This window comes from Plectropomus leopardus, chromosome 24 (genome assembly GCF_008729295.1).
Source record: "Plectropomus leopardus isolate mb chromosome 24, YSFRI_Pleo_2.0, whole genome shotgun sequence".
In the NCBI taxonomy this organism is placed as follows: Eukaryota; Metazoa; Chordata; class Actinopteri; order Perciformes; family Serranidae; genus Plectropomus; species Plectropomus leopardus.
Genome location: NC_056486.1, coordinates 6,087,947 through 6,106,178, shown reverse-complemented (window position 1 = coordinate 6,106,178; position 18,232 = coordinate 6,087,947). Strand labels below are relative to the sequence as shown.

General features: G+C 39.5%; 2 protein-coding genes across 8 annotated transcripts in view; one reads left to right on the top strand and one right to left on the bottom strand.

Moving 5' to 3' along the window:
* LOC121962788 (ras-related protein Rab-9A-like) overlaps positions 1-18,232 on the bottom strand; it is a 71,967-nt gene that overhangs the window by 41,754 nt on the left and 11,981 nt on the right. For 6 of the 7 annotated variants that reach the window (XM_042513089.1, XM_042513085.1, XM_042513084.1 and 3 more), the window contains exons 5-6: positions 17,282-17,369; positions 1,081-1,151 (exon numbers count right to left, since the gene is read on the bottom strand). The gene's annotated coding sequence lies outside the window, so the exon portion shown is untranslated. Of the gene's footprint in view, positions 1-1,068; positions 1,152-17,281; positions 17,370-18,232 lie in introns of all 7 variants that reach the window. The other variant, XM_042513087.1, reaches the window with a different exon arrangement.
* LOC121962786 (neuronal membrane glycoprotein M6-b-like) overlaps positions 1-18,232 on the top strand; it is a 35,851-nt gene that overhangs the window by 15,770 nt on the left and 1,849 nt on the right. Inside the window, exons 2-6 of the mRNA XM_042513081.1 lie at positions 11,024-11,210; positions 12,599-12,758; positions 13,302-13,470; positions 15,806-15,879; positions 16,731-16,796. Of these exons, the coding sequence (XP_042369015.1) occupies positions 11,024-11,210; positions 12,599-12,758; positions 13,302-13,470; positions 15,806-15,879; positions 16,731-16,796 (656 nt within the window). The remainder of the gene's footprint in view (positions 1-11,023; positions 11,211-12,598; positions 12,759-13,301; positions 13,471-15,805; positions 15,880-16,730; positions 16,797-18,232) is intronic.

Here is an 18,232-nt window from a genome sequence, read left to right as displayed (position 1 = left end):
CGTTCAGCAGATCAGCGGAATAAAAGTATTGATCACACAGCAGAGTGCTCAGAACGGGATTTAAGAGTCCATCATGCTCAATTACGCCAGGCCAGATGCTGACCTTGTGGCATTCATAATGCTGGCATAAACAACCAAAGGTTTCTCACAAACAGAAGATTAGGGTCAGTTATGTGCCGTGGGAAAAAAAAATAGAAAATGTTTGGGAATGGTGATGGCAGCTGGTGTCATCCTCTTACCTGGCTCAGAGCATATTGTGTCCTCTTGGTCAACGCCATAAACAAGCCGATTACCGAAAACATTCGCTTTGATAATGTGTCATCAGACAAATGTCAGGGGATTTTTTTTGAAACAGGAAATTAAACTGAAAATACACAATCACGTGTTTTTTGAATGAGTACTTTCTGAACTTGAATTACAGACTGAATTTGAAGAATAATTTTACCCTATCACAACTTAGTTTCACTTCTATTGGTGATTAAAAAAAACACCACTATAGGTGTAGATTTCAGGGAGGACGCAGGGGACACATCACAGTATTAAGACCATGTGCATCTGTCTCTACAATGAAAAGATTAAACTAGCAGACTTTTATTTTGACAGAATGAAATACATTTCAATGATAAATTGACGCAGAAAAGGCACAAATTGGTGCATAAAAGTTCATTAGAAGTAAATAAAGTTTTTGTTGCTCAAAATGTTACGATCCTCACCCTAACTGTGCCCTCCACTTTTTAAAGGAAACGTATGCCATTGAAGATCACTAGTTGATTGCTAACAGTTCGTTGATTGATTGACTTTAAATTAATCTTCAGCTATTTTAATCATAGATTAGATGTCGGAGTCATTTTTCAAGCAAAAATGTCAACATTTCGATGGCTCCAGCTTCTTAATTTTGATATTTTCTTTTATTTGTATCTACATGCCCGTTTGATTATCCCAAGATTTTAGGCTATGAACGCTACTTTTGTTTAGTCTATATTAAATATATTTCATTCCTTGTTGCTTGTATATACATGTATATAGACACTGTTTGTGTATTGGGCTTTGAACACTGCAAAAACATACCCAGTTCTGTACCTGAATGCATGAGGACGCTGATGGAGGACTGAAGCTGCTGCTCTGCTGCTCTGCTGCGTTCATGGCCTCTCCTGTAAAGACACAATGTAGACAAAGAAAACATGCAATTTAATCATTTTGGGCTATGGGGAATTCTAATGTGCATTATTCAATATTGTCTTATATTGTATAGACATGATAATCAAACAATTAATGGAGAAAGTAACTGGCAGAATATTGAGCAGGAAAATTGTTAGGATATGGAAAAAAATCAAATATTGGGATTTTTATGACCAAATACCTCAATATTGGCATTGCCATGATATTTTAGGGTTGCCTATTTGTGCTTTAACAAAATACGATTTTTGATAAATGATCATCAGTAATAAGGATATAGGGGTTAAGTGGATAAATGCAATTTATAGAACAGTTAGAATGAGTTCAGAAAATTAAATCACTTACTGTAATGCAAGCTTTAAACCAGGAAAAGACTGCTGTTTTTTTTTGATAATTATTTTAATGTATATTCCTGAATTTGTGTTTACAGAGATCTTTAGAGTGGGAGGTTGCAACAGGTAGGAGGGTGGAGGAAGAGGATATATAATGAGAAGTGGCATGATTATTAGAAATGCCGATATGTTTATTTGCTAATGATTTAAATGTAAACACAAAGCATGTTATATATATGTGTGTGTGTGTGTGTGTGTGAGTGTGTGTGTGTGTGTATAAATTATTTAACTCTGAAGTAATGTAATATAAATAGCGTTTTCGAGTTAGTTATTAATGAATAGGCCTATCAAAAAAACACATACAATATTCCACATTCTCCTCACTTGCCCTCTTTGTTTCTCTCTCAAGCACAAACACACCTTGGAGAGCACTGCAGCACTCAGTCTTAATTGTCTCTGTCCTTGTCTCAGTCTTCAGTCCTGACAGTTGTGTTACTGTAATGCATAAAGTCGGCAGTTTGCCATTTCACTTTGTTGATTAATGCATATTTTGGCATCGTCACACTCACAACTATCGTCCATCAGGATGTTTCACTGCAGACATCATCATGCGCCAACTGGTTAGACATTACCCAACCCTAATTGGTGAATTCATTGTTGTGGCCATGTTGCTGTGTTTCCAGAGTATCACAAAACAATGACAAAGCTTACAAGAATGAGGCCCAAGTTGTAATAAAATGAAATTATCCACCAAGGAAATCAAGCTTTGTGTTTTAAGTCCATGACGGTGCAGTTTCGATGTTCTCTCATGTTTTTTAAAAGCGTTTCATAAAAGCTCAGAGGAGCATTTTATCCTTCAATTCAAGTGGAAAGACAGAAATCTCCCAAGCTTAAGTTATGAGGTTACAAGTGTGTGTGTGTGTGTGTGTGTGTGTGTTTGTGTGTGTTGTTGTGGCTGAAGTCTGCTGTCATCAAACAGATGGGGCTTCTTTTTCATCTCAACCAGAAGAGACGCAGCCATCCATCTCCCTCCTGTCTCTCTCTGCTTTACTTTCCCACACCTTTCCTTCCCCCCTCTCTCTCTCTCTCTCTCTCTCTGAGATCCTCTTCAACTCTTGTGGGAATCTACCCACAATGCACTGTGAGGAAATTGCCCCATAATGAATACAGCACTTCTAAATTGGAATACAGCCGCAGGCAGGGACCAGACCGGCCGCTGAAATATTCACAAAGCTTTATTAACACTGTTATTCCTGGCAGATGCACTGTGCGTACTAACAGTTGGCGATAATCATGCAGTGCCACTGAGTTGTACAGTTATAGGAAATTATTAGGACTGTCGATGTAATCTGCTCTTGGTTTATATTTAAATCTGCTTTATAGGCATGGCGGCGAGGAAATCAATGCTGTCAGAGAAATACAGCACATAAACTCAGGCAATACTATTAAGAGACGACAGATGAAAGCTGCTACTGAAAGAGATTTTTTTTAGTTTTATTAATTTTTTAAATTTAATTTTAATTTGCAGTGCATGCTTTATCTACTTTGATTCTTTTGTTTAATGCAAATGCCACAAATACAAACCTATTGATAACAAAGTGTGTAAGGTGACTATTTGAGGGATTATTTCACTGCGATACTCTTCATTTCCTGTCGTGGGTGTCAGGTGATTGACAGGAAGAGGAGCATTAATCACAACGGACGTCAGCAAGAGACTTGAAATATCAATATGATGAAAAAGGACAAAACTAAATTAGGGTTTTGTATTGACAGAGTGTGAGGAGAAATATTTTTTTCAATGATACAAGCTGCTATTTTACGCAGAAAACCAGAAATAATGACATGAGGAGACAATTTATTAACTGCCTGCAGTTGTGTAATGTTGCATAATGTCACTGCAACTGTGTTATCACTTTGGAAATTGATTACTGTAATCCAAATTTAAAGCTGTTCTCAACTAGATATTTTATATTAACAGTGGATGAATTGCGATAAATGAAATGGGTTGCTTGTAGTGATGAACCCAGAGAGAATCAGACTCAACAGCTGTTTTCAGCTAAAGTATCCTGCTAAATGTGCTGTGCACCACCGGCTCTGCATCAAATAGCACATAGACACTGTAAGCAGCTAGCTGGTGAACACAGTGAAACATTTAGCAGCTAAAAGCAAAACAGTTCCTTTAGGAGGTGGTGGAGACCAAACACAGAGCTAAAAGGAGTGAATATTGGCTTTACGTTTATCTAATGGACAGAAACAAAATCAGTGCTAGTGTAGCTCTTTATCTGCTCCATGTGTAAATAAGCAAATGTTTGCTCGCACATTCACCAAATTAACTCATGGACTGTATTCAAAATGGATGTAGCAAACGTGATGTCATCCACTGGTTTTGTGAACTTTCATTTAAAGCCTTGTGTGGTCTTGCGTTTGGTAGTTTGGCATTTTTCGTCATCTTGGACTTTTGGAGCTTAAAAGTGACCACTAAAGGAGGCATTGTAGACTGCAGTTGTCAGTGGCCATGAAAGACAATGCGACATGTGGATGGAGAACTGTCTTCTTTGTATTACCTATTTGTTCTGTTCTGCTATTTTTAAAATGTCTTTGTCATGTCCTGCTGTTTTGTCTCGCTTGGAAAACGCTGCACTGCCACCATGATATGCAGCAGTATTTGATGAGTTCGCAATGAGAACTGGGTGCGATATCAGCTGGTACTTAATCTATAAGCTACAGAAAACATGCACAGATACGCAGAACATGTACAGGCTCCAGCCGTGTCCGTATATCTGTACAATCAGCATAAATGAAACCTTTAAAGGTCTTTTACTACTAATACTGAACAAGACTTTTGTAGGCCACTAAAATGTTGCAATCAACTTCCAAGAACTGAAAAACACACTAAAATAGCATCAGCTACGGCTAACATTACACCAAGACTCTGTTATGTTTCTGTTATGGTGACATTACCAAACCACCCACCCTAAATTATGCATAACTTAAAACCATAATAACATTTCAGCGAATAAGTTCCAAAAAAAAATCCAACCCTGTACAGTTGTCGGGAATGGTGAAATTAGTTACAGAGATCCAAACTGCTTACATGTTTATTTCTGCTGTTAAGTTGAGCATTTTAACATGGAGGTCTAAGAGGATTGGCTCGCTTTTGGAGCCAGCCTCAAGTGGCCAATAGAGGAACTGCAGTTTTTTCGCACTTCTTTGTTGGCTTCATTTTTCAGCCCTGCCACCCCCAAGTACACAAACTAAAATCATTTACGTTCACCTCAGCAAATCAGTTTTACATGTGACGACACAGAAGTCAAGTTGATGAAATAAAACTGATGTTGAGTGTTGCATATTGACATTCTGCATCCCTCTCTGTTGCAACATAAATTCTTGAAATCCATGCAAAGCCCCAAAAATTAAACTATTTTCTTTTTCTCTCCCACATTGATCTCTCTTTCATGTCAAACAATACAAAATCTATTTGACCCACTTCCTAAAACCTAACCAGCAGAATATGGAAAAAGATTTGCATCCTGCCTTCATGTTTCTCCTCATCACCTCAGTTGCTTTCACATACTGTTTATTTTTGGTTCAAATTTCACACCGTTGTCACCATTTAGCACCAGTCTTTTTTTATTGAGGTTACATCACTCTACATCGGTGTATGTGTGAAGCGGCTGCGAAGGACTACGCTACTGCTGAACTGGGTCGTGGGTAACACGTTGCTATGGCAACTGCTATTTGCCGGCCCTGGGGCCAAGAACTGCTTTTTCGCTTACACTTTCTCTCTCTCTCTCCTTCTCTCTGTTCTTTCTTTGCTCGCTCTGCCTCTTTCTTCACCTCCTTCAATCTTTTTTCCTACTCCCTTTGTTCCTCTGCTTGCTCTCTATTGATTTCTCACTCACTCTTCTTCTCCATTCACCTCTGCTTTCCTTTTTCTCTGTCATACTCCTTGTTCATACTGACATTCCTTCAGATTGTTTTCTTCTGTCATCCCCTTTGTCTTTGTTGGTGGAAAACACAAAGCATCTATCTATCCAACTGTCACTCCCAGCTGAAAATTGAAATCCTAGTTTAAGCAGGGGGACATTTTCTAGTTTTGTCCTGCAGGCCATAGCAGAAGAACAAGCTTTAACAGCAGGGGATGTTAATCCTTAATTGCAGCTCTTGACTGTCAAATTATTTGCTGTTTTGTCATTTGGAATGAACAGAAATTCCTAAATGTTTTATTCTTTCATATCGGCAAGCCAGTTGTTCAGGCGCAGTGGTGTCAGAAAAGACAAAAAACAAAAGCACAACTGATTAAAAAGGATCCCAATCAGAGGGGGAGTGTCAAAAAGCCTAAAATGAAAAGTTTGGTTTTGTTTGCTTTTTTTTCTAAATAATTAGTGTCAAGAATTAATTGAGATTAGATGAATAAATCAGTGAAAGACTGAACTTTGTATAAAAAAATAAAATAGTCAGAGCTCTCTGAGACCCTTCCCACACCTTAACCCTTGAAACCTGAGCATATTGGCTTGATTTCTTTGAAAAAAAAACATTGGAAGAAAGGGATGCAACTTGACAAGAAATGGCCCAAAAAAATAGCAAGATGTTATCAAAAGTACAAGAATATTACCTGAAAATATGCAAAAGAGAAAGAAAAAGAATAAAAAAACAGGAAATGAACTAAAAAAAATGTTAAAATAAAATAATAAATAGAAATAATAAAAATAAATTTGTAAATGATAATAATAAAAAAGAATAAGTACAAGAAACATACCCAAAAAATTAACAACAACTTACAAACAAGGCAATGACCAGGAAAATGTATTAAAAATGGTATTCATTTTGTAACATAATTTTAAATATGTCATTATAATTATGAATGTATATAGTGTTTTATTTTGTTGTTATCTTGCTTGTGAAACATTTCTTACCAAGTTGCTCACTGCCTTTTTCCCTTGTTTTTAAAGAATATTGCATCAATTTGCTGAAGGTTCAAAGGTTCAAATATCAGTAAAAGGAATCTAAAAGCACCACAAGCAAAGTGATGTCGCTCCTGGATTCAAAGGGTTAAAGGATGAAAGGGTTTAGTCTGCCCCTGCGCTACAATTTGTCTCGAAACTCATCCCGAGCCAAATGAGTGACTGATTATGCTGCTCCAATCTTTCCCCTTGAGAGATAAATTGGGTTTCCAAAAAGACAAGAAAGAAAGAAAGTGAAGGCAGAGAAAGCAGTCTACTATGTAAATGTGTGTGAGAGAGATGTGGATCATGAGAGAAAGGATGGGGGGCCTGCAGAGGCTGCTTATGCATAGAGTCCAGAATTTGTTGCTGCGCCCCTGTTGAGGCGCCTTCACAGACAGCCTGTGAAACACAACTGACACACCATCCTTGGTCTGTGATTGTTGAGATGATATACGACACAGCATCGTAACAGGAGCGTAACATATTGTCTAAGCGATTAACTCCAGCTGGCTCACTGTAAGTGCAGCGTGGGCACGCAGCCATATTTCATAGAGAGAGCAGAGGAGAAGACAAGCAGGGCAAAGGCAGAGACAAGAGGTAGCGAGATGCAGCGAGGTATAAAACGAGAGCGATGGGCCGGCCTCGGTGTGTCACCTAAATTCTACTCTAATGAATAGTCCATTGATTTCCATTAGGGCCGGCTGGAGCTGACCACTCCGGCCTGTCTGTTTCCCATTAGCGCACTTTAAAACTGAGGCTGACAAACAGTCGTAGCCGCAGGCGACCGGATGAGGAGGCCGCTCAGCGTTTAAAAGAAATAGTTAACAACAGGGATTATACTAGCCTTAAATACCACTCACTCATCTGCAAATCAGCTCCCTAACGTCACCTGGATATTTGCATTTAAAAAAGCAAGATTATACCATCTCACTTTCAGGTTTTATTCTCCTCTGTAAATAAAAAGACAGCAAGACTAACATATTAAGTTACCTGTTGAGATTGACCTTTTAGAGCAGGATGGAGTGTCAGTGCAGAGCGGCTTTTAAACAGCCTCCAGGTCCTCATTGTATCGACCATTGAGACTATAGCAGCCCCCCCACCCCCCTGGAGGCCTGGCCTGTTTCTCGGCTCAGGATTTTCAAGCCATCCAGCCTTATCAGCTCCACCTCTCCATCAGCCCGCTTCCTTCATTAACATTAATAGGATTTGGATCTATTATGCAACGAGCCTCCGCTTCGTTACGCAACGCACAGTCTTCAGCGGCAGCAGCACACTTTGCAGGGGAGCGGTTGCATCTTAGATTTATGGCCTGGATTTTTCATTCATTGAGACGTGAAGTGGAGTGGGTTTCAATATGCGCTGGCACATGACCTCACACTGAGGTCAGAAACAGAGGGGGAAACCACAAGAACAGAACAAAATAGTTCTTATCCAATTAAAACTTTACTAATTCAGACTGATAAAGGTAGTACGATATGGAAACTGATGAGCTTGACAAATTTTTTCTTAAAGTTTATGCATTAATTACGAGCTGTTTGTTAACAATCATATGACAGTGAATCATAAATCATGAAATCTAGAGATTTCACAAATAAGTTTCGAACTTTTAGGTTGTAAAGTTTCTAAATGATATAATTTTGCAGCCCAGTCATCAGAAGAAAATATTAGCATTGTAAGTTTACGTAGTCTAGTGACGTAGTCTACACGCTGACTTTTTTATCAGGGATGGAGGGGCAGTGGATAGCGTAACACCTGGCAAAATGAAGACCAAAAACCAGCAAAAAATATTTGTGCATTTCAAGCTTAAGACACACGATTTTTTATGGCAAACATGTTGGCGGGGACACTGCCTTTATAGCCAACATTCCTGAACATAATCAAGTACTTTTTGTGCCTAAACCTAACCACAGCAATGTTTAAATGTAAAGTTTCAAAGAATCTGCTACATTATAATGTGCAGTTTGCAGAAAAGTATGGCCTTAACACCAACATTTTTATGGCAATTTTGAGTAATTTTGTGAAAAACAAATTCTAAACTTCCTAAACTTCCTGTGTATATGCATGTACACCTAACCAAAAGACTGCAGGTGTGTTAGCTGCTCTGTGAAGCCGTACTTAAGTTTATCACTAACATCAGCATACTTAGTGCACTCTGCAGCGAGCTGCCATGCAATTGTCAATACAAATTTCAGGGCTGACGTGCCCCTTAATATTTAGATCCTGTGCATTTCTCCCTCCCTAAAAAAAAACATGACAGTAGTTTTAGTCCAACAAAAAACAGATGCAGGAGTGCAAGAATTGGTGGGTATAAATTCACCAGAATGCAGGAAATTAAGTATTAAATGCTCAGATTAAACATTCAGTTTCACATTTGTCCCATCCCAATATTGAAATGAAACCTACACACTTGCACGCCATGGAGATGGAAAGCTGCACCAGCGGCTCCGAGCTGTGGTCATCTGATTGTGTGGTGAGGTGAAGCCAAACCAAAAGTCATAGATAGTTTAGCTTTAAGAGGCAAATTGCAGCCAGATAATACCCAGAGCCAATCAGTAAACAGAGTGCTTTGAAATATGTTACAAGAAGTTCTTCCCACCTGAAGCACATGAACACGCCCTCCGCTGATGCTTGGTGTGTTTTCAGTGCAAAATGCTCACCATGACAATGCTAATATGATAATGATCAGCAGGTATGATCTAACATTTGCTAAATAGCACTGAACAAAATGCACAACTGAGGCTGATGGTAATGTCATCACTTTATAGTATTGTATAAAGTTAAAATTATGACCTGATGAAAAGTCATGAAATCACCAAAGTCAGTCGGGCACATCATCTGGAAACCACACGTCTGTACCAATATTTATGGCTATCCATTAACAGTTGTTGGGAAATTTCATTCAAACTTCTCTCAGCAGTGATGCTATCCATTATTATTCTTCCCCTCAGTGGGGCTAAAATCAATCTGCTCTTTTAAACTCATCAATAACAACTTACACGAAGAGCAGACATTTCATTCCAACATTGGGAGAGGAGGTCATAAATGAAACGAGGATTTATTTCCTGCATTCTGCTGAATTTTTTGGAACAGTTTGTACCTTTTCTGCATCAATTTATAGCATAAATATCTATCCAATTCTGCAAAAATGAAAGTCCTCAGTTACCTTCATGTTTTTATTGGGGTGGACTCATGCACATGTTCTAAACATTATGAGGGATTTTCCCCCGACGTCCACCCCAAGACGTCTACGCCTATGTGTTACACCGCCAGTTCAGGTTTAACAGACCGGTATGACGGCTGCTTGTGCATGCAATGCTTTACAAAAAGAAATATTTAGATTCAACAAACTTCCGAACATGAAATAATGATGCTTCAGAGTCGCCAGTTGGAGCAGGTTGTCATGGAAACAGCAAAGTGGCACACACAAGACAGTTCATTTTGTCTTTTTTTTTTTCTCTCTCTCACAGAGTAACTTCCTGCTTTGCTGGAGGAGCTATTTTTAACGGGTGTTATATAAGATGCGACTCTTGTGCTCAATACAATGTATTATTTTCCCTCCTTTTCATTCCTCTTCATCCTCTCGACTGTGATGGGAGTAGAAAGCATCGCGTTTCTTGCAACCTGTATCCCGAGCGAGTTATAATCTTCACCCGCTGGCATGGTTAATAGAAAAAATGTCCAAATTTGTCATCACCATTGTGTAAAAAACTGTTCAAACACAGGGGATCATTGTCTAATGCTCATCATCATTTTGTAGTTGTGAAAAATTTGCAAAATGCAGGAGGAAGATAGAAATATATGCGAAGTGTGGAGCCTCTCAGTTGTCATTTGCATTTGGTTTTTAAATGCACTTAAACCCAAAATAAATTAAGCAAAATCTTAGTCTTATTCTCACTTTAATCTGCAACTTTTATCCAACAGCAAAGACGTATGCAGTATTTTAGAGGTATGATTCAAGTACAAATAAATGTCACCTTTCTGGTGCCCCAGAAAATGGCTTTTATTTTGAAATAATTTATTTAGGTCATGAGTTATGCATGCATAAGGAAGGGAGAAAAACTTGAAATGTTTCTTTAAAGACAAAAGGGAGAAAGAGATGTTTTCTGAGCAGTGTAGGATGTGAGCATGTAGCGCTGCTTAAATGTAATATTCAGCGCTCCCAGCTGAGCTCAAAGCGAACGCGCACTAACTGTGAAAGATGCTATGATTAGCTGCTCGACGTGTCTGACAGGAAGAAGTCTTGTTCTCCTCTTGTGGCGCTCTTGCGGCACACGAGTGCTTGATTCAGCCCTGGCAGTATGTACATCAGCGCAGGTTTTCTATATATGAGTAATGGTGAAACAGTGACCGACAAAAAGGCTGTCGAGTGTTGCAGTGAGTGTCATCACCAGAGCCAATCGAGCCACTTTGTGTCATGCTGCAGCAGTCTGCTCTGTTTGCTCCTGTTTTGTTGAAATAGATTTGTGATTTTAAATCTGACAGAATAAAGCATTTTTCTTGCCATAAACATGATTTTCTGACAGCTAACTTCTACAGCATTAACCCTGCTCTCTCTGCCCCCCTCTGCAGGATGCTTCGAGTGTTGCATCAAGTGTCTGGGCGGCGTGCCCTACGCCTCCCTGGTGGCCACCATCCTCTGCTTCTCAGGTGTGGCTCTGTTCTGCGGCTGCGGCCATGTGGCGCTCACTGGCACTCTGACTATGCTGGAGAACCACTTCTCCAGGGTCACCACGGACCACGCCACCCTCGCCATGGTGTAAGTGAGAAATTGGAGGATACCCCACACCCCTGACAGAGGTCCTAGCTAAGCTCATAATGTCCTAAAATCCTAGAAATGTCCCAAAATCCTGGAATCATACTTAAATCCTAGACATTTCCTAAAACCTTACAAATGCCCTAGAATCCCAGAAATGTCCTAAAATCCTGGAATCATCCTAAAATCCTACAAATGTCCTAAAATCCTGAAAACATGTATGGGGCTGTCACTGGCCTTTGGCGTCATGTTATTTTGCAAAAGTGGCCCCCAAGCAAAGCGAGCTGAGGATCTCTGGTGCAAGTCCTCAGCTGGGTACACCATCCAAAAATAATTCTTTATCAGGGAAATCAAGCACTGACACACTATAAGACAAAATGGAATAAGATGACATGCTATCATGCTTCACACCAAGTTTTCTTAGAGACTAACGGAGGATGATGAATCATTGATAAGTTCTTGGCATCATTAATGATTTCAGTAGAAATACTTTAAAACAACACTGAATATACTGGCACTACCCTGCAGTTATTAAATCTGCTGACGAGAGCCGCCTACATTATCTGCCATGATTCAGAATACCTGAAAACTAGTAATGGCTCTTAACTCAAGTGAGTTAGCCTTTGCAGAAATAATGGAGGGAGGCGTTTACAACATTTGATCTGTCAAAGAGATTTCAAAAAGTATATTTTTGGTCCAGTGGATGAATTCTGGGCTGGTAACTACAAACAAGACACCGTTTAGCTTCTGCAGTCTAAGCTTTGGGTCTATTAAATGTATTGTTTAATGCTTTACTATGTAAGACTGTCATGTTAAAGCAACACTTTGACCACAAGTGATGATTATGGAATAATAGATAAGTAAATACCTAAACATTGCATTCAAAAACTAGGCACAAAATCTGAGCCAATCACTCAAAAACAAGCACCTCCAGTCGATGCCAACTGATGGTGCCCTAAATGGCCACATTGCAGCTCATCCCGCAGCTGCTGGCCACAGCGGTTCCACCCAAAACTTGCTGTTGCTCCCCTAAACACAAGTCAAGACAAGAGACTTTCATGTTTTGTTCTGTGGCATAAAATTTGTCAGTTAATACCCATCTCATGAACTTTGTTCAAGTTTTTACACAAACAGTGGTGACAAGATACTAAATGAGACTACAGAACATCATCTGAGCGTTTAGACTTGCTTTAATTTATGTAATCTCACTAATAAAACACCTGGCTATTGTGTGCATTTTACCAACATCTCTAAGCATTAGTTTAAGCATTAAATTACATATTTTAAGCCTTTTAGGGTTGCATTCTAGATATGCAAAGTTGCAAAGTGCGGCTTTAAAAGCCCTGCACTATTTGTTTTAACATCTTTCCTCTCTGTATTTGTGTGTTCAGGATCCAGATCTTTCAGTACATCATCTACGGCATCGCCTCGTTCTTCTTCGTCTACGCTATCATCCTGCTGGCTGAGGGCTTCTATACCACCAGCGCCATCAAGAAGGAGCTGCAGAGCGACTTCAAGACCACCGTCTGTGGACGCTGCATCACCGCCTTCGTATGTCAACACACACGCACAAGCATCTGCCGTAAATCATCACACCCACTGACCCAGATACAGTCCAAATGAAAGCCTCTAAATGAGATTTAATTACTTTGATGTATTTTATAATGTCCGTGCGTAAAATAGTGTTCACAGGCTTATAAAACACGGACACAAAACAGTTGTTCATAATGCCAGCCAGGACAAAGGGCATTGTGAAAGTGTTGCGGAGGCTGAACACGCACCTCTACTACACATTTATGGGCGCACACAAACACATAATGAAGACAGATGTATGCAAACACTTGTGCACACACACACAAATACTCTCACTTGAGCCCTTGAGGGTAACTCTGGCACAGTTTGTCCTTTCTAGCCTGATTACGCTAATTACTGCAGATGTCCAGTAACATTAGCTTAAAGCCGGACTCTGGATGTGTGTGTGGTGCAGTGGAAGTCTTTAAGGAATAACATTAACCAATTTTTCTTAATGCAAAATTTTGGGGAAAAAAAATCACATTGACAAAATCTCATCTTTTTGTCGCCTCCTCTCCTCAGTTCATGTTCCTGACCTACATCCTCGCTCTGGCCTTCCTTGCCATTTTTGGCTTTACGGCGATACCCGTTTTCCTGTTCTTCAACATGTGGAATACCTGCGCTGCCATGAGGTCTCCTGACGCCAACATCACCCTGCCGGACTCCATCTGTGTGGACGTCAGGCAGTACGGTAAGTTGTCCCACCTACACCCCACTATAGAGATTTATAATGTTAGAAGAGTAGCTTTGGTATTTTTTCATCTCAAGCCAAAGGCTGATAAAATCCTTCCACTGATTCCCCATAAAGTCATGATGAGAAATCAAAGGAAACCACTGCTCTTTCAGAGACAGTGATTTACAACTAAAGAGTGGATTTCCACCTCATTGCCTTCAAATATTTATTATTTTTTCTCTATTAAATACCATAAACTACTGCTATGAAGATTGGCAGCTTCCAAGCTGCTCCTCAGCTCATTCTGGAGACATCGAGGCCAGCCTGTCCTTTATATTCTTGCTCCTGCATACCTGATCTAATTAAGGATGACACGTTTTCATTACAGTCTAATTGGATCGGGTGTGCAGGAGCACAACTTATAGGACGGTGTGCCTTGATGACTGAGATTACAGACTGCAGTTTTACACAAAAAGCACACAAAACATATTGGCTCATATCTGCATTCATGTTTCTTTAGAAACTAAAAACTATATGAAAGTTTGGGGCTTATGGAGAATTGGTGTGGACGTGAGTCATTTGCAGGAACTAAAAGCAACTAAAGAGATTTTCCCGTCCTGGATTGTGTAATTTAAATTATTATCTGAGTCCTGGAGTAGTAAATTTATTTCATATTATTTTTCTCTGAATGAATAAAACATCTGCACACTCTAATCTGTGCACAAATATTATAATTAGCAGTCTTTTGGTCATAGACCTTCTTGAAGGCATGAACATGATTAATCTTAATGCAGAGCACTTGTGTCAGTCAGATGGACCTGTGCGGCCAAACCCGAACGAAACTGTAGTTTGAGGTCAGGTTTAGACAATAACAGCCCTTCTAAAAATAAAATGTCTTTTCTTTGCATTTTTGAATCTGCATTAATTTGATAAAATTGTGAAAACGATCCTTGTGTACATGGATCTGCAAAAACAGCCAAAAACGGTGTATTATGCATGCCAGGCCAATAGTTGGCGGTGTAACTTTGTAATGTCACACCATAGAAGAACACCATGCCCACGCAAAAAGTGCAGCCGTGACGTCACCGTTCTCCCAGGCTCGCCAGTTTACACGTTGACGGAAGAGGTTGTTTTTTCAAAAGATTACATTCTGAAACCGGCTTCAAAAGTTTGCATTTTTAGGCCCCCAAATCGCTGTTGTTGTGTAAACGAAAGGCCAAACTGCTGCAAAAAATTAATGTTTCATGCAAGAACCATTGCCCCTGAGTATAGTGGACGTAGTATAGTAGAAGCTAAAGACAAAGTGTCCATAGAGACATTCAACAAACACTGTCGAATAAACAAAATTCACAATGAGCATGTAGAATCTATTATTACAAAACACTATCTTTTTTTTAATCAGCAGCCAAAACTGTTCTAAAAGCAAAAACACCTAGTAAAATAATAACAAACATATTCATATGCAACATGTTGCTATCCCCTCAGGTATTTTGATTTGCAGATAAAGTAAAAAGGATCACATCACGCGCAGAGCTACGTCTTCAAAGTTTAAGAGAAATTCCCCTGATCATGGCCAAGAGCTCAAACGTGTCAGCTAGCCTCTGCAAATAAAGCATTTAACTCTGCGCATAAGAGAACATCCAGATGCTTCTCATACACGTACAGGACCGCAAATATTTTTCAAACTACAGTATAATCCAAAAGGCTTTCCATCCATATATGAAAAAATATATTTATCTCCAGCTCTGGTTTGCTTCAAATGTCATTTTCTATATAGGAAGAGGTCAAAATACACATTTAGATTATTGAGTCTGATTGAATCTCTGTGAAAATCCACCACCCTGCAGTATTACAGCACAGCAACGCTCTGCTATGATTGCATATCTAGTTATCTGTTTGATGGCCTAATGTACAGTATGTGACCCACATTTGAAGGACAGCTGGCCTGCTCTCAAAGTAGGATCACATATGCTTCGTTGGCAGTCGTACTGTACTACACTGTATGAAATATTAACCCCAATTACTGGCAAATTATTAGAGCGAAAGATTTTGGTAACTTTCATCTTATTCTTAATAGTAATCTGCATGAAAACAAGAAGGTAAAGGAGGAATATAGTCAGAATGAGTCTATGCTAGCCAGATTTCAAAAAATGTTTTTACAGTAAAGAACTAAATCGAAATATTGACCCACATTTTTTCCCGTAGGAGAGGCTCAGAGGCGCGGACAGCAGCAGCCCTTTTTCCTTTAATCTTTATCCGAGCCTGATTCATAATGCCTTCAATCACACAGTCTCGGGGGAGTAAAAAGCTTCTTGTCTCCGTCCTGTGACGTTTCATCTCTCTGATCCTGCAGGTATTATTCCCTGGAACGCCACTCCAGGAAAAGCTTGTGGAGCCACACTGGGGGACATCTGTAACACCAGCGAGGTGAGAGGACGCTGACCTGACCTTTTTATGCCTCTGTCCCGGGGAGAGCCCAGGACAGAGGAATTATGTGAATGCATTGTCCGTCCGTTTTCACATTCTCTTGAATGCAATATCTCAAGAACGCCTTGAGGGAATCTCTTCAAATTTGGTATAAATATTCACTTGGACTGAAGGATGAAACAATCAGATTTTGGTGGTCACATAGGTCAAAAGTCAAGATTACTTTGACCTTTCATTCGTCTCATTCTCAGGAATTATCTGAAGAACACCCAGAGGGTATTTCTTCAAATTTGACAGACATCCACTTAGTCTTAAGAATGAACTCATTAGAATTTGGTGCTCAAAGGTCAAGATCACTGTAACCTTGCATCCGTCTCATTCTTGTGAATGCAATGTCTCAAGAAGGCCTTGAACAGAGTTTCCTCAAATTTAGCAAAACTGTCCACTTGGACTCAACAATGAACTGTTTGGATTTTTGTGATCAAAAAGGTCATGGTCTCTATGACCTTGCATCCAAAATCCAACATTCTTTTAAACTTAGGGTGAACTGATTAGAATTTGGCAGTCAAAGGTCACTGTGACCTCAAAAAACATGATTTTGGCCATAACTCAAGAATTCATAATTTGAATTTCACATAAAATGTCTAATAGGATAAAATGATTTCCAACATTTTGTATCCAAAAGGTCAAATCAAAATGTTCTGCAATAACACTTTGCTGGCCTCAGGAACAGAAGGGGAGACATTTGGTCAGATGCTGAAACGGTGACACTGATCTTGGATTCCCACCTTGAAATCCTGAAATCTCTCCCTCCTCTTCTTCTCTCTCTAACGCTCTCTTTCCATCCACAGTTCTACCTGTCCTACCACCTCTACATCGTCGCGTTTGCTGGCGCCGGAGCCACCGTCATCGCATTGGTAAGCCGCTCATGATCCCACTGATAATGTGCTTCTCAAAATATGCACGTTGCCATGGCGTGCTTATCTGTTGCCGTAGCAACCCACCCGCCTCTCACACGTTTTTTTTTTTGTCAGCATGTCGTCCTATGGGTTGAAATCCAACCCTGCAGCCTGCCTCTGCTGCGTGAGTGTGTGTAGACGGGGTCAGTGTTTTACTCCGCTGTGGAGGCGGACTGCTTTGTTTTACATCCAGGGAAATGGAGATACTAAAAAAGCAATAAGCAGATGTTGTGTTGGATCACCTGAAAGCCCTCTCTGTGTGCTGCAATGTTTTTTCAGCTAACAAGGATGTAGGAAGAGATACAGAATAGTATTTAAAAAGACAAGTAAAGAGCATCTAAGCAAAATAGTGCCAGTGGGACTTTCTTTTAATTTAATAGCTATTTTCATACATTTGGGTGCAAACATAACGCATTCACTTCAGTAAAAAAAAAAACTCTTACCTGATTGTCATTGAAATCACTTGGTCTTCTTTGTTGAGGATGAAACGTGGGTTGAGCTCAGCTCTGCCCAAATGTTGCAAAACAGTTTCTAAATGGGGAAAATAATGAGAAAAAAAGGTTCAAATTTTCTTACAGACTGAGGTTTTGATTACAGTTAAAAGACAAAAGGTGATTTCACTCAGTAGTTGTTAGTGAAATCACCTAGCAGGATGACAACATGCCAAAAAGCATCTGAGAAACACAGACTTTTTGATATGGTACTGCTTTATTTAGTGCTCTTACCGGATTAAATGATTTGGTTATGAGGTTATGAAAAGGCCTCCATGGATAATTTGGCTACAAGGCAACAGCCTTTGAAAGAATATTAAAAGAAAAAAACTTGACTGCAGTGACGGCATTGCTCTGTCCTTTCTTATTATTTTAAAAGAGATACCACTGGAAGCAGAAAATGAAATATTTTACGTTTATTTCAGAAAATCAGAGCCTTTTTTACCATTGAAAAATTTCATGTAATTCTGACATAATAATCTTCAATTCAAAAAACAGAGAAATTTCTTTTTCTCATACGTATGCATTTGAGTGCTAAACAAGACTCATGTTGTCATCCTGCCAGACGATTTCATTGATGACTGCCTTGTGAAATCACCTGTTGTCAGCCAGGTTTTCAGCCAACCAGAAAATCAGTATACGATACACAGAAAAACAGAAAAGTTTCCCACAAAGCAATGCACAAAGGAAACAGAGGGCCTACTCGCAGCTGCAAAACATTAACAGAAATGGGGGATTGTGGTAAAACAGCTCACATTTTTGTCATAAACATTTTGCTGTCTTACATGCTGTTTCCTAATTAAGCAAAATGGTTTTCCAAAAACTCAATAGTTCTTTTGCTGTTGGAGTGTTTTTGGAGCGGTTTCACTGCCATCCACGATTGGTTTTAATGTTTCCCAGCTG